This window comes from Parambassis ranga, chromosome 1 (genome assembly GCF_900634625.1).
Source record: "Parambassis ranga chromosome 1, fParRan2.1, whole genome shotgun sequence".
Lineage (NCBI taxonomy): Eukaryota > Metazoa > Chordata > Actinopteri > Ambassidae > Parambassis > Parambassis ranga.
In genome coordinates, this window is record NC_041022.1 from 17,396,737 (window position 1) to 17,413,787 (window position 17,051).

The 17,051-nt window shown below is 42.2% G+C and overlaps 1 protein-coding gene across 6 annotated transcripts in view; it reads left to right on the forward strand.

Moving 5' to 3' along the window:
• The window catches only part of bnc2 (basonuclin zinc finger protein 2), a 139,943-nt gene extending 125,540 nt beyond the window's left edge, over positions 1-14,403 (forward strand). For 5 of the 6 annotated variants that reach the window (XM_028401773.1, XM_028401757.1, XM_028401749.1 and 2 more), the window contains 2 exons: positions 538-2,912; positions 9,266-14,403. In XM_028401773.1, coding sequence (XP_028257574.1) covers positions 538-2,912; positions 9,266-10,082 — 3,192 coding nt within the window. In that variant the 3' untranslated portion in view covers positions 10,083-14,403. Of the gene's footprint in view, positions 1-537; positions 2,913-8,166; positions 8,241-9,265 lie in introns of all 6 variants that reach the window. The other variant, XM_028401788.1, reaches the window with a different exon arrangement.
• Positions 14,404-17,051: the final 2,648 nt, after the last annotated feature.

Sequence of the window (17,051 nt, forward strand, 5' to 3'; positions counted from 1 at the left end):
CTTAGAGAACACAAAGGCATGCCAACCAGTGTGTGATTACTGGCTTATATTAATTATTCTATTATTTCTTTTAGCCATTTTTCTCTGGCTCACAGTGTTTTGTAAATATCCCTTGGTATCATTTATGTACAGAGGGAGTCCCAAAAAGAGTTCACATCTTTTACAAAGCTCTTTTTGTCAGTCTTGGGATTAACGCCCCCACAATGCTTGAAGTCACAGAGACCTGCCAATAGCTCCATCTCAAGGGTTTTGATTTGTTTGCTTGACACTCAAATCATACTACTCATGTGATTAATGGTTACACATATATGACTTACATGTAGAAAAGAATGAATGGGTGGAAAAGAAGGACAATGGAGGGGGCTGATTTTCGACAAAGCTTTTACTTGTCGCTCCAGGGGTGTCTGAATTTCATGAGCAGAAAAGCTTGCCCTTCCAAACTAACCCAGGCTCTGTCTTCTCCTGTAACCACTAATTATGCAAGATCAATAAAGGTTCGTGTTTTGTCTTCTCTCTTGTGTCTTCTGGGGCCTGTAGGATGCTGCAGGCAAGGTGCTGGACCGCTGGACCATCATGTCCCGAGAAGAGGAGATCATCACCCTGCAGCAGTTCCTGCGCTTTGGTGAGACCAAGTCCATTGTGGAGCTGATGGCCATTCAGGAGAAGGAAGGTCAGGCAGTTACAGTTCCCTCTTCCAAGACAGACTCCGGAATTAGGACATTCATTGAAAGTAACAACAGAACCCGCAGCCCAGGGCTCCTGACACATCTGGAAAACAGTAGCCCATCCAGCATTCACCATTTTGAGAACATCCCTAACAGCTTAGCCTTCCTCCTGCCCTTCCAGTATATCAACCCAGTCTCTGCTCCCATGCTTGGCTTGCCCCCTAATGGCCTCCCAATGGAGCAGTCTGCTCTCAGGCTCCGAGAGCCCAGCCTGCCAAATCAAGGAGAACAGGTAGAGACCAGTGAATCAGAGGTGTCCCTATCACCCTTCCGCACCAGTCAGAGCCCTAGTCGCGGAGCGCTAGGAACCATTAACAACAACACTGAACCCAAGACAGAACCCAGCAACCGGGCATCACCAATCTCACCAACCCCTTCCACCCAGCAAGCTCAACAGCAGCAGCAGCAGCAGCAACAGCAGCAGCAGGGCCAGCAGCAGTCAGAAAATCGACCTCAACCCAACAGCTTGAGTGACCATCAGGTCCATCACCACTTTGTCAAGGACGAACAGTCTAAAACCATCACGCATCCTTCCTTTTCCTCCAAGATGCATCGCATGCGCCGCATGGGAGCCACCTCACGGAAGGGCCGGGTGTGCTGCAATGCTTGTGGGAAAACCTTTTATGATAAAGGCACACTTAAGATACATTATAATGCTGTACATTTAAAGATTAAACATCGATGCACCATTGAGGGCTGCAATATGGTCTTTAGCTCACTACGCAGCCGCAACAGACACAGTGCCAATCCCAACCCACGGTTGCATATGCCCATGCTGCGCAATAACCGTGATAAGGACCTCATCCGTGCCAACTCAAATACTGGTACACCTGTTATCTCAAGTACCAAGAATGGTGGTTTCACACTCACCAGCCCTGGAAGGCCACCGCTGGGCTTCACTACTCCACCAGTTGATCCCATGCTTCAGTCACCCCTGCAAAGTCCACTGGTGTTCCCCTCCCTAAAGTCCGTTCAGCCAGTCCAGCCAGTGCCCCCCTTCTACCGAACACTACTGTCTCCTGCCGACCTTGTCAGTCCACCAGTGTCACTGCCCACTAGCCCTATCATGCCCACAAACACCAACAGCACCACCCTGATGGACCAGCAACAGCAGATCCTGGCTGCTGCAGCTGCGGCTTCACACAATAACAATATTCATATGTCAGAGGCAGGGCCCATGTCCAACCGCTTATCTACACCTAGTGCCAATCATGAACTCATCACTGGCAGCAGTGACCCAACTCCCAAAAAGAAACCTCGTAAATCTAGCATGCCAGTTAAGATTGAGAAGGAGGTGATTGATGTGGCAGATGAATATGAAGACAAAGATGATGATGATGATGATAACATTCATCATAATCACCACCATCATCAATCTCTGCTTCACAACAATGTAAAAATTAATGGAAATTGTAACAGCAACAACAACACTGGCACCGGAAACCACAGTGGGGGCAGTGGGCAGCAGTCCCCTTCCCAGGATGAGATGAGCCCTGGCTTAGCTCTGAGAGGAATGATGAGACAAAGTGAAGATGAATGCCGGGAAGGGACTGGCAGTGACAGCAGAGGTGGAGCTTCTGAGTTACGCTGCATGGACAGTTTTACTTCTGAGGATCAGGACCACGAGAGAGACTTTGAGAATGAGTCTGAAACCTCGGATTCCAAGATGTTCTACCGAGATGATCTGATGGATGTGGAGGAACAGCCAAAGCACAGCAGGCTTGGAAGGGGTCTGGATAAGGACAATGATCATAGTGAGGAAGCCCAATTAAGAAAAGAAATGGAAGGAAAGGGCCATCCTTCGCCCTCCTCTCACCAACCCCCTATCAAGATCAAGGAAGAACTCAATGATCCAACCTACGACACCTTCTGCATGAGCCAGTATGGCCTCTATAATGGAGGCATGGCAGTAGCTGCTGCCGCTGCTGCAAGCATGGCTGCGCTGCATGAAAGCTTCATCTCTTCGATGGGCTATGGTGCCAGCCCACCTAAATTCCCTTCTTCTCAATCACCAGAGGGAGATCCATGTTCAAGTCCTGACCCCAAGATCTGTTATGTGTGTAAGAAGAGCTTCAAGAGCTCCTATAGCATGAAACTGCACTACAAGAATGTGCACCTCAAAGAGATGCATGTGTGCACTGTGGCCGGCTGCAACGCTGCTTTCCCATCCCGGCGGAGCAGAGACAGGTTAGTACAAGAACTTCATGTCTTTTTTTAATGTAACTGCAAAAGGCACAGGTAGGTTTGGTTCCATTTTTTATCATGTGATTTAGATCCCGTTACTTAGGTCTACCTAAAACATTTCTGTTTTACAAGGGTTTAGCAGTTTTTCTAAAAGTCACGTAAAAACAAAGTTCTGTGATAGGAGTCTCTTTTCCTTTCATGTCATAAAATAAGGTTTACCTGCCTGCACATTTCACAAGCATACAAATTTTATCTGGATCGGCTATCGCTTAACATCTGTTAGCTAATTGGAAGCTAAAAACAGGATCCAGGGACATCTGCTCTGTGTCAAGTCAAAGTTCAGAAGAGAAGGGTGTCGCGATGCAACACACACACACATACACAAACTCAGGCACACAAGCACTAGACCATACCCATCAACCCTCCAGCTGTAGTGTGTTGTTTACCTGCCCTCACTACCTCACCTTGTCACACTGAGATGAAGGCGCATACATTAACATAGACAGCGGTTTGTCAAACCACTGCATTTATTAGCGCATTAAGAGGTGAGGTGAGCCATGCTCACCTGGGCTTGTTAGCACATATCAGTCCAACACACGCCACAGAATATATATGCTGTAGCAGCACTGGCAGCAGGTTGCTATTGGTACATGACATTACCAATGCCCTGGGTTGACACAAGCTTCCTAAGGGATTAGAGACAACTGTTATTTACATTATTTTGTTTTTTTTGTTATTGACCTAAATTTTAAATTGGCCAGTGTTTAGTAATGCTGAGTTAGTAGTATTTTTGGTCACATTATTTTATTTACAATCTAGACAGAGTAATATCTGTAACCATGGCCACACTAATAATTGTTGTTTTTTTACCGTCCTTTCTTGGAGTCCAACAAATATTGTACGCAGAGCTAACCTGCTTTACATTACAATTTGATTTGCTCTGTTCTTTAAAGGAAATACAGATGAAAAAAACTTTATCTTGTAACAGCTGCGGCTTAATTTAAATAATGGGCAAGTTGCAATTTATTGTAATTAGATTGAGTTTTATATTTTTCTTCAGTCTAGTACTGCACACCCCCTCATCTCTTCTTCTACCTTCCTCTGCTGAAATGCGCTGCTCTTTTTTTTTTTTTTTTACCTCAATTACATTTGCTGTTTCTGTGGCATCTGCTCCTGACACTGTTTGTTCATTAAGCAGCGTGTAAATAGAGCAGAGTGATACTGGGGCTCCATTAGAATGGATGTGAGAAAGGAACAGGGGGGGAGCAGAACAGGAGACAAGTTAGTGTCCGTGAAGGTGCAACTCTGCTGCTCACCTGACACAGCTGTGCCGACGGCAGCAAGATGTGTGTTATTATAGCATGTATTGCCTCAGTGTGGTGTACTGCCACAAGCGAGGGTGTTAGTTCTGTTCTTCTGACAAGGACAGTCTACAGTGCAACATGTGTATGCACACACCCTTTTATACATTCACACACACACACACACATACACACACACACATACAGGGATATGTACAAATACATAACAAGAAAAACAAGAAAAGTATATTTTCTGATAACAGATTTTATCACAGGGTAATTTAACGAAAGAAAATATTTGAATGTAAACGAATTAAAGACTGAGAGAAGAAAACATCTCAGAAAGGGTTCATACAGAGTTAAGTGTTGGTGATCTGCAGATATTCTTTAGTTGCTATGAATTCTGTGAATCGGAAAGTTCAACTTCCTTCAGCTGCCATTATTTTTTTTCTGATTTAATTCTTTCATGCTGGGATTTTTAACCTTATAATGGCTCAGAGAAAACATTTGAACACACTACCACAAATGAGGTAAAACAATGTAAGGTTATTATGTGCAAGCCAGATTTTAACAAATATATGCACCATGACATATAGTAAGAAAGCCAGGGGCAAACAGCTCAAATATAAGCCCATATTGCACAGACAAAAGGGAACAACTCAACATGACCTCTTTCTCTGCCTGCTCTCTTTCTGTGTCAGCAAACACATAACTATAATGATGAGAAACACTAGCATATAAATGTCATTCAGACTCCTTCCATATTCCTGATAGTATATTTGACACATTACCCTGTAGCAGGTTCAAATGGGAACAAAACAACAGAAAGAAGAGCAGTGCATAGCTGGAGAAATCCTGGGGCTTTGGGATGAGTCAATACACAAGCCATGCTCTCATCAAATCTGTCCCTGGATAATCCTCTAATGGCATAATGTATGTTTGAGTGTAATGGTAGCAATAAACCAGGAACATAATTTAGTTGTTTTCATCATAGCGTTTGCCCTGATAAGATTAAGAAACTGCAAGTACAAATTTATTTGGACAAAATAATGTTTCAAATGTTTATTAGTCATAAATTTGATAAGTCAGACTACATTCTTTCTCCTAATTTGATTTTTGTGCCGACAGTGTTGGCAGAAACGATTAATAAGCAGCTCCTTCCAGTGGTTCCCTGCAGACATAACAGATTGATAAAACAATACCTTAACACAATGTAATAATCTTTAAAACATAAAAAGAAACCATTAAAACAATAGCCACTGTGAATTTTATTAAGAGGACAGTAAATCAGTGGTTATTTGTTGTTGTTTTTACAGCTGATTAATACATGGTAACACAGCATTATAACTTGCAGCCCTGCCTGGTTTCCTTTTCTATCAAACAGCTGTTGACATCAAGCAACAGGAAAGTCCCCTGCATATGTCATTAGTCCACTGACCAAGGGAAAAGCAAATGGATCGCAAACACATCATCAGACACAAGCATCAAACGCTTGCATATCAAAGTAAAGAAGAAAACAGGGGAGAGGTCATTTGATCTACAGAGAAAATAAAATACCAAGGGCCGATGACACAATCAGAGTCAGACACACTGCAGAGGAGAACGTACCATAGCTGAAGAACACACAGCCATCTCTCTCTATTGCACATACTTACATACAGAAGAGGATAATTTAATGTGCCCTTGAGCAGGCGTGTAATGCGTGTGTTTTTGAGTGTAAAACAGAGAGCAAGATAAGTGTGTGTGTTACAGTGGGGTGTTTTCCCCAAGCCTCCTGGCTGCCTGCTGCACGGAGGTAAATGATTGCATATTTATTGTGGGGAGTGAGCAGCGTCGGCACAAGTGCTTGAAGGAGCCGCATGATTAACTGCTGGAGAGCCGCGTACCAGTAATCATCGCAATTATTAGCCTTCTTCATCATTATAGCTTAACTGGTGACAAGTCTTGGCTTACTTGTCTAATTTTTTAGCAACCTTTCCTACTTTTATATTTAGCATTCACACTAACATTATAACCTGCTCCTTCTGTGTCACCGCAGCAAGCAGGTGTCCTCCCTCTCCTACATTCCCATGGAGCAGCCGTGCACAGCCCTGTGGTCCCTGCATGGGCCACTGCAAACGGAGAGAGTGAAGGTTAATTATGTTGGAGAGTCTCTTTCCTCCCCTCTCCTTCCTTTCTCCTGTCTCTCTCCTTTTCCCTCGGTCCCCTCACGGCATGTGGGCCTGGCTCTACTGCTCCACAATCAGCTCTCTGTTTGTCTCTTATAAACAAAGGGCATGCTGCTCATAGAGAGAATATGTTAACAAAAGCCACTCAACCTCGGTTTAAAATATATGCTGAATAAAAGAAACTAGAGATGTTGCATCCCTTTGGTTTATCACTGAGAGCTTAATTGTGATTCATTTTGAGGAGAATAAAGGAAGCTCTTTTAATTTTCAACGAATAACACAAATACAAGCAGGATGTCATCTAAAGAATACGGTAATTCTGTATTTTTTTAAATTCACATTTAACTTTAATGTGCTTATTTGTTCAAGGCTATTCACAAATTAATGTTTTCAAAGGAGATGTAGCACTGGCAGAGAGTGATAAATGTTCCTAAAACTCTTGTCCTCCCACTTACACCCAAAACCTCATAACACACACCCAAATGACAGGAAAGACAAAGGACCACCGGTGTCAGTTTAATACCACTCAGCCTTCCATCTCATTTGCACATTATGAGTCATTTAGACAACACACACACACACGTATACACACATACGCACGCTGACACAAAAAAGGGCAAGGGCCATCACATGAACCTAAAGATGATTAACGCCGATTGGGACAAGCATGCTCTCGCTCTGCCTCCTCTGCACAGTCAAAAATGGGCCCTCTGGAGGCCTCCCCCATCTTTTGGGCGAAGATGAGACTGTCAAATTGGTTTGCCAGCCACATTACTGGCCAACAGGGAGGTAGAGATGGGAGGAACAGGGGGAGGTGGGGGAGGCTGAGGAGTTTGGTTTGGGGGAGGAAAGAGAGAGTAATACTGAAGAGGAGTGATGGAGGGGAGTGGGGCAGAAAGTCTAAATCAGATAAATGAAGGAGTAAGGGCGTTCACAGTGTGGGATTCAGTGGACTAATTTTGATTATTTAGGGCAAAGAGGCACTCCTTATCTCTTCTTTAATTCTCTCCTCTATCATTTCTGAATATTACAAATAATAATAAAGTGTACTTTTTTACATTTATTTTACCTCATATTTCTGTAAAAGGGATTCAATACATTTAAGTAGTATAAATATGAATATATAAATACTATAACTTTCTATTCTGCAAACTACTTACTGCATGATGTTTAGCATGTTTGACTAGATAGCCATGGTTAAATTAGAGCTTATTAGCAGTGAGAAGGTGTTGTTATAGAGATGGAGACATGTTGCAGAGGACCTGCCTACCTGAGCATCAACAACAGCATCTTGTTGGCTTATCTGAGAAACCTGTGCCCTAAGCCCCCCCTTCCAAATCTCAAGCCAGACACTGTGTCCATTTTCGGAAATAATGATAATGGCATACCTGAGACTGCCTCAAACCCCTCTGGTTTCTTAGAGCCAGCAGTCCACACATGCATTTGACACAGCACCACAGACCCTGAATCATGACTCTCATATTTTATCCATAAGTTAAGACCATATGGGTGCAACTGTACTATCAAAGGATAAAAACGAACAAAGGATTTATATAGTCTTTTTGATCGAAGTTTCACTATACTGAAGTAGTATATTTTGTTTTTCACATATACACACAAACAGACATAAGCACACACAAACACACACTTGCAGTGACAGCCACAGCCAATCGATTTGCCACGCTCTCTCTCTCTCCACAATGCTGACGATGCTCGAGTGGACGGGCTCCTGGTTGCTTGGTTCACAGAAAAGGGTCCCTCAAATGAATGTATTTTTACCTCTTGCAGGACAATGTCGGATAGGGAAGTAAATAATTAAAGGAAAGGGACCCTTTTTGACTGCATCAACCCTGCCACTGCTGGTAAGCTCTACTATCCATTGTGACTCCATTTTTGCCCGTCCTGCTAAGGATGATCTTTTTTTTCACTTTCTTTTTTTTTTTCTTTCACACATGTGCCCTCCCTGCATGGAAACCCTTCACATTAAAAGGCACTGAGTGTTTTGCTTATTTTCCTTATTTGATTTAAGTGCTGACCTGATAATGAGAGGAGCAGGCCTTGTGTTTGTCACAGCTGACACCGGTCATTTGGTTGCTTAAGTTTTCTGTCTGTGTCATGTAGTTTTATTGTGATGTGTACTGTGGGTCTTACTTGGCAACTTTGAGACTGGGGTGAAAAAAAGGCATTGAATTTGATTTCCAAGCCCATTTCACTTTGCATCTTTTAGCATGGCTTTGTGTGCTAGCTGAAATCCTCGCTAATTGTATCCTGGCTTAAGCATGGCACTTGTTACTTAGTTTCTTTCATCAGCTGTAGCACATTGTGTGATACAGTTTGCATTGTGTTTGGGAAAAACGCCCATCTTAATTAAAACCAGGGCTACATAAAGACATGTTCATTGAGGTGCTCGATTAAGCCACCTCCAATAGGGAACAAATGCGATAATGCTGTCAGTGCCTAGTGCTAATATGCTATCCAGTTCCCCTCGATTATCACATTACCACAGCTCGAATCAATTGATAAACTCCCATTCAATATGGTGGAGTATTTAATTGAGTCAGAGTCTATTGGATTTGAGGGCTGTGCAGTGCAGACATGCTGACAGTGGTAAACACCAGCAGGATGCTCTCTCTCTCTCTCTCTCTGCTATGTTAGTGCACTTATTCTGAGGAGTACAGGGTGGACTTCTCTGTGTGCGAGTGTTTTTGTATGTGGAGTGATAGTTACAATGACACATAGATATTTAAACTTTAAATCTTGGTACCTATTCACATAAGTAAGATGAGTTGTTTCAACAAACACATAATATTGTTGCTATCTGAGAGGTAATCAATATTTTCCATATGCAGCATTTTGAATTACAACTGTGACTGTTTCTCCACTTTAGGCACAGCTCAAACATCAACCTGCACCGCAAACTGCTGACCAAAGAGCTGGACGACATTGTCCTGGACCCCCAACTCACGCCACTGCCCAAGGACCTGCGAGCAGAGTTACTGGCCAAGATCTACGCTGGGCACCACATGGGCTTGGACCCTATGGCTGGGATGGGCATCGGAGGAGCTAGCCTCGGCCCCACTGGCCTAAACCACAATGCCCATTCCCCCATGAGCTATGAGTATCCCCACCATCTTGTCAACCAAAACTTTAAACACCACCACACTAATGGCTTCTCCCGCGGCCAGCCAGACGACTACAATGTGTTGGACCTGAGCACCACATCCAGTGTTCAATCTAGCAGCAGTGTTCACTCCTCACATGAGTCAGATGAGGGTAGCGATGAAGGTATCCTATTGGATGACCTGGAGGAGGAGGGAGAAGAGGAAGAGGAGGAGGGCAACAGTGAGGGAGAGGACTACTCCCAGCGCGCTGAGGGGCGGGATGAAGGGGGAGATCAAGATGAGACTGGAGAATTAATCGAAGGACGAGGAGAAGGCTCAGACCCTTCCTCCTCACCATTCCTCCTTTCATCCACTGGAGGCAGTCACGGCAGCAGCAGTGGAATCCTCTGTAACATCTGTCACAAAATGTACAGCAACAAAGGGACCCTGCGTGTGCACTACAAGACTGTACATCTGCGCGAGATGCACAAGTGCAAAATCCCTGGTTGCAACATGGTGTTCAACTCTGTGCGCAGCCGTAACCGACACTCTCAAAATCCCAACCTCCATAAAAACATGCCCTTCTCGACGATAATAGACTAAAGAATGACTTGCTACTCTACCCTCCTGTCAGTCTGCCCGCGCCTCCCTTCATTCCTCATCCCTATTCCTCCCCAAATTAGCTTTTAACCCCAGCTCAAGGCCATCAAATACAAGCTAAATACTTGTGTGGCTCCTGCCCGTCCTCTGTAAGTCACCATCTCCATCTATAAAATAACTGACTCTAAATACAGTTTATTATCCTTTGACTTTTCCTTCTTTGGAAGAACAGGATGACACTCTTGAACATGGGGTTTGCTTTATAACTAAACTCCAGTTATTGTTTTCTTTTTTCATAAACCCCTCCATCCTTTCCTTTCTAACTGCTCCCCACTTTGTGTTTTTGTCCACCTCCAAAGAATCCATTGAAACTCTTATTTGTGACTTTGCCTGCAGAAACAATAGTATTGAGAAAAAAGAAAAGAAAATCTTCTTGTTGTATTTGTGTAATGATAGCTTTTAAATGAACCCCCTTACAAAAAGCATGACAGCTTCATTTGTAAATAATGTCCCAAGAGGCTTTTTGGTGTAAAAGAGTTGTGTTGATGGTTGTTTGCTTCTTTTTCTCCTCTCTTTATGGTTTTATGTTACAGTCCAGTACAATACTTCCAGCTATAGGCAAGAAAGAGGTAGCATCTTACTAGCTTGACTCATTTATGTTAGCTTCAAAGACATGTCCTAGGGAAAAAAAAATATCATGTGACTTGTTTTATCTACTTGTTGGATATTCAGAGGTTGCCGGCATGCTTTTTTAGGCTCCTACACTGATATCATTCTCTGTATTTCTATTGATTTTTTGTCTGTTATGTTTATGAGCTTTAGGATACCAATTCAGTTTTTTTGCACTTTGCATCTATACAAAGGGGATGTGTAATATTATTATAATAAGGATTTTTTGCAATGGTGAGTTTAGGTGTTGTTTGGGGTCATTGATGGCTACAGTGCCAAGGGAAGTGACATACTTTCAACAAACCAGTTTCTTTTTTGCACATGCTCAGTTTCAAACAAAGATTCACAACATCTTGCCGCCCTTAACGAGACCTGAAATCTTTCCCCATCTCTAAACAACCTACTCGCACAGTGTCTCTCAAGTGTCTTGCTTCAAATCAAATCCAGGTCTGAGAAAATATGAACTGCTGTTTCACAAATATTGGAGTCGATATTGAGAAGTCTTGTTATGATCACAATAATATCATCCAGAGTTTAGTGGGTTAATCTGTCTAAAGCATGCGATTATTATTATTATTATTATTAGATACAAAGTTATCAGTGCAAGAACTGGTGTTTGTTCTCCCTAAAGGAATCTTAATGAAAACCGCCCCATGAGATCTGAAAAGAAGATGAAAATAGTCCTTAACGTGGGACCAAATCATGTTTGCTTAAGAACAGCTCTTTCACAGTGTGACATAAATCATGCCCCATCTGATTAATATGATGCACTTGAGTCTTAAAACTTTTGCTGTGATGTTTCCATTGCTGAGTGTCTGCTTCAATTATACTCTAGAAAAAAATGTTGCCATTTGTCGGCTGTTAGCGATTTTTTAACATGTCCACAGTTGTCTTACGGTACAAATATTTCCAGTAATTGGGCAAAGTAGCCAGGGGAAGGGGTATTTATTAGTGGGTGATGTATCTTCAAGATGTTTTTGTCCAGTATAAGAATATTTTTTTGTAAAAAGACAAAAAATCGCGATTGTTCCTCAGTTTGACTTGTTTATCAATGTATTAGCAATGCCATGTGTTACTATACAAGGAGATCTACTCTTACTTGACTGGTGCTACACACAGTGGGAATATATGCAGTGTTATGTGGTGTGCTGTACAGTATTCACAACACCTTACATCCATAACAGTGTTGAGTTCCACTTATTTTACACTTAGGCCATTTTGTAATACAGGCATGGCCTATTGTAATGAAATATTTCATGTCTTTTTTTAAGGCTCCTTCTGTATGACACAGGCAGTTTTCAGTCCTCTCTTCTCTGAGATAGTGTGAGACAGAGAGCACAGGCTGATGGAAAGGTTGCGGAGGTGGAAGGCTGACTAGGGAGGAAAGGATGACAGAAACGATCATTAAAAATGTGCTTCTCTGTTACCTGGAGGCGTCCCGCCATTCCAGCTTCTTCTGTCTAATAACTCACTTGTCACTTCGTTACACTGCCAGACATCGAGGTTGCTGACAGGACTGTGACACTGACAGAAGGAGAAAAGAAGAAAAGAGAGTGTGTGTGCTCTGAACAATTTAATTTGACTCATTGAATTAAGATGAATTCAGTTCATCTTTTCATTTTCTCTACGTGCTTATTCTCATTCAGGGTCACTGGTGATTCAATTCAACTCCTTTCTCTCAGTCTGTTTTTCTCTTTGTCTGTCAAAGCACAGTCACTTAACAACCGCCTTACCCATTTCTTCAAGCCACCACTCACTTACCACCTCCACACGCCACAGCGCAGATCCTACAGGGACACACGCTAATAGTGTATGCTTAAGTTCACCGGACGGCCATGGCATAGGAAAAAGGGATGGGTAATTGCCTGTTTATCCCAAGTGAAGGGAAAATTGAGTACAGGAACCCCTGCCTTCTCCCAGGAGTCGGTTTCGCTGAGGCGCTTGCTGCCTCATTCACTCATTCAATCCCCCCGGCCCTCACTCTGGCAGAAATAAAAAAGTGCTACTCCAGGAACCCTGCTGACAGCTGTCTCTCTAACACACAACCATGTGGGGCACACACACACACACACACACAGAGGAGAGTGGCACACACTCAGAAGGATGACAAGACCTAGATGACTTGTTAACCTCTAGTGATGGAGGAGACAGGGGCCAGAGAGGAATTTTCTCACCACAGGAAATGAAACTCTCCTTCTAGCATTAACATTATAGAAGCAGCCACTGCACAGAAAATCAACATTCCATTAAAACGCATCGTAACAAATTTAGAGATGAAACATCCAAAGCTCTTAATTATTATTATTTTTATTTCACATTCATGTCAGTGTGCTCTGATAACCTTCATTTTCAGACTATTCCTCAGACTAACACATTCCTTATTCTCTGTGCTTTACTAACAAGTTCTCAAGTAGCAGCTGTAAAACAACAGAAAACTGACTATCACTGCAGAGGTTCTCTACTTCTACACCTCCGTCAGTCTCCTGGATGGTGCTGGTCATGCCGGCAGTTCAGAACAGCATGAGGCCAGAAGGAGACCTGAAAAAAACATGGAAGAGGCTGTCTGTAAGTAGAGAGGAAGTCAAAAGAGAGAGAGAAGGCTGGAAAGGCTTAGAAAGTGGTCAGTCTGAAACCTTGCAGCATCACTTAACATGAAAAGAAAGCAGCAGGGCTACGACTCCCCAGGACTCTTCTTCTTGATTGCCTGTTGGAGAGCGATCGTGCCACCCCTCACATTTCCACCTCTCTGCTCTCCTCTGAGAAATGACCGCCAATTTCCCCTCTCTTCTGAGAGAGAGAGACCTCCACAATCTAATCTTTGTATTTCCTAATTCTTCGACCTCATCGGTCCAGGTGCATTCTGCTATACCTCGTGACCATGCTTTTGGAAAGACAGGAAGCACGTCGCTTAGTGCGCCTCGTTGGCCCAGATCACTGGAGTGAATCTTAAATATTTGATTAGAGCATCGTCAGGCATCAATTATTCTGCAATCCGACAAAGCACACTGAGAGGTGGAAAGAGATGGCAAACGGCTGAAACGCCTGACCTGTTAATCACTGTCCATTTTGTTCACGTCACACATTGAGTGAGTACACTAAGTGTAAGCAGACGAGTGGTGACACTGCATGCAAACTGTCCAGTTAATGTAGCTAATGGAACAATATGGTTGAAATGTTTGATGGGACATTATTAAAAATATGCAGATAGAAGAAAAGGACACACGTGGGTTTGTATAGATGCTTCAGTCTCATGTCTTATGTTCTAAAATAATGCCCTCATTAATTTGAACTGGAACCTGTGAAATGTCAATGATCCTGAAAAAAATGCTGTAAATTCATAAGATGTTTTCCAATGTATTTTCAAATATATTTTACAGTCTTAAAATATAAATAGCTTGAAGAGCTGGAGGATTTTTTTTGTTTTTATTATTTTTTTTTTATTTTCACTTGTGTTTTTGTGTATCCAATGCATTTGTGTCCGTGTCCTAAAAAGCCTGTGTTACAGCACTGGCACTCGACCACGTTTGCATGGCTACAAAGTCGCACTGCAAAGAACAAACAGAGCAAAGGAGCTTGTATCACTTTGGTGTCAAAATGGTGATTTAAAAAGCCTCATGAATACTGTATGTTACCTAAAGAGGTGTTTCCCCATTTGCAGACAGAAGGAAAAAAAATGATCCTTTTTAAGAGACTCTTTTTTTCTTTCTTTTTAGCCTTTCTTGTATTTGTTTCTGTATCATAACTGTCTATGGTTTTTGCATAAAATGCATAAGGGTTTTGGGATGTAAATGGAATTTTATTCATATTTTGTCCAAATACCTCTTGTAATTTGTATCAGAATTCTTGTACAATTTTTATATTAAAGATTTATCAGTCACTGGCATTTTGTCATGGTGTTTCATTGGAAGTTGTTTAAAAGAAGGAGAAACAACAAAAAAACCCTCCACTAAAATAACAGCACAGAAACAATATGTCAATCAAGGCATTTTAACAAGACACTGTGATTTCAGCAGGTTTTACTGGGCTCTTTAATTACCCTATGATAAAAATCACCAGGGAAAAGGCTATCTTGACCAATTAGTGGACGATTAGATTAATAGAGTTATTAAAAGATGTACTGGCATGAAGAGAAGGTGCTGCTGTGTTAGCAAATTACTAAGATGGTCACTGAAAGAGGGAAATAAAGGACATACAGTGCCTTGTCTGATCATATGCTCAAATTAAATTAAAAGGGACGGGTGAGGGATAATGAGGTATAATTCATACTGAAAAAAAAGCTTGTTGGAGCAGAAAGTTTTTAGTGATAACAACAAGAAGAAAACTAGCATGGCTGGTATGGAATTAATAAAACATTGTTGACCCAAAATAAAAATAACAACATGACACTGAAGACACTGTGATGACGCCATTAGACAAATGCAGTGTCATTTTGCAACCCGTGCTGACATCTTTTGCTGTGACTGGCGGTCAAATTACAAACTGATACGAGCTCCAGCAGGGATGTCATGTTTGCTCTGGTAACCAACAGGAACATAATGCCTGCCTCCTCCCTCCCCTCGGTGAAAGTCAAGCAGCCACACACAGGCCTTATTGACCTTGAATTATAGACCAATCCTCTTTTGTCACACACCAGTTCTTTGATCCTGTCATAGTTAATAACGACACAACACACGCACCCACAACTTTTCAGAATAAGAGCTGTGTACAGTATTGATTATATACAGGGTCAGTAAGAGATACTCCCCCACTTCAAACAACTAGCCACCTGTCTTAAACACACATACACGCACGCTCCCTTGCTTGACAGTGAGCGCCATCCCTCACTTGCTTTACATCCTTGCTACATAACTAAACATATATCTGACAGCGGAAAGTCATTGATTGGCCTGACAAACTCACCGGCCCTCCACTGACCTTTGAGAGGCAGAGATTTCTGCTTCAAGATATGGCCAGCTTTGTTGTGTCTGCACTGGAGATGGGTGGAGCAGTTAACATGGTAAGAATTCATCTGTCTGAACGTAACAGTTTCTGGAAGAAAATATGAATTCATTCAATCAGTCCACCATTATAATAATGAATCAAGATTCTATCTATGTATATTTAGAAAATATTTCAAAGCAACCAGTCAAACACTTCATCAGGGTTGATCATGGCTGACCTCACTCAAGCAGTAACAATCCAGTGCAGACCAGGAAAACTGCAGTGACATTTTCTTTCCAAACTCAAGATAGCTGAGGAACAACTAAAGACAGAAAGAGACAGACTCTGAGCTGCCATTTTAAAAGGAACATCTGGGCCACAAATGACAGCTGAAGAAGACAGTTGAGTTGAGACAACTCAGCTGGGTTTAATAGCAAGCAGAAATCCCGCCCATATATGGTTTATTTTTGTTCTATTCACCATGTGAATATAATTTTAAAATGTACTAACACACACTCAATCACCAAAACACCATTCATTCATGCTGAAATAAGAAATCAATTTTCATTGGGATCTAATTGATTGTAATTGCACACTATAATTAAAAAGTAAATTACCAGAATTTAGAAGGTATGAACAGAAAAAAGATTTTATACATCACTGAAGGGCTTCAAAAATATTTAACATGACAATAAAAACCAACATTTTCCTTCAACTTTTTGAAGGGTAAAATACAGAGTCATACTAGGCTGGATGATTTTTAAGTGAATTGTTAAGGAAATATGGAATGAATAGGTGGTGACTGTTGATTTCTTATAAAAACTCATGTGTGGCAACATGAGCATTGGCTGAAATGGACTGCATGCACGTTTAAGACTTTTTACTGGGCCTTATTGATTTGGTTCTACACCAGTGAGGCCTGCAATGCTGGCTAATGCTATTGACGAGCCATCAGTCTTGTCCAGAAGTGTGGAGGCATGCAGCTCTTTTTCCAAGACCAACCAAGGAAGGAGAGAGGACGAGGAGAAAAGAAAGAGAGGGAAAAAACATCAATGGACAGTGATGGAGAGTGGGGAGGAGGGCGAAGATGCAAGCACAGCAGACAGACTCAGACCCCTGTCCATGGTTTGGGAACACTAAATTAGAAAAAAGACAAAAGGGATGAGAGAGGGAGAAACTGTAAACAGCCGCATCGATCCAACTAGTGTTGGGCAAATCAAACCATTACAGCCAGAATCTCATGCCCTAGAGCTGAGGGAGTCTGAATATATATACACTTCCCCAGTGAAGAGAAAAGTTTGCACCAGCACACACTGGATCTCTTAAAATTGTTCAACTCACTAACGCTTGAGTCTGCTTCACTCACTAAATAACAAGGTGGAG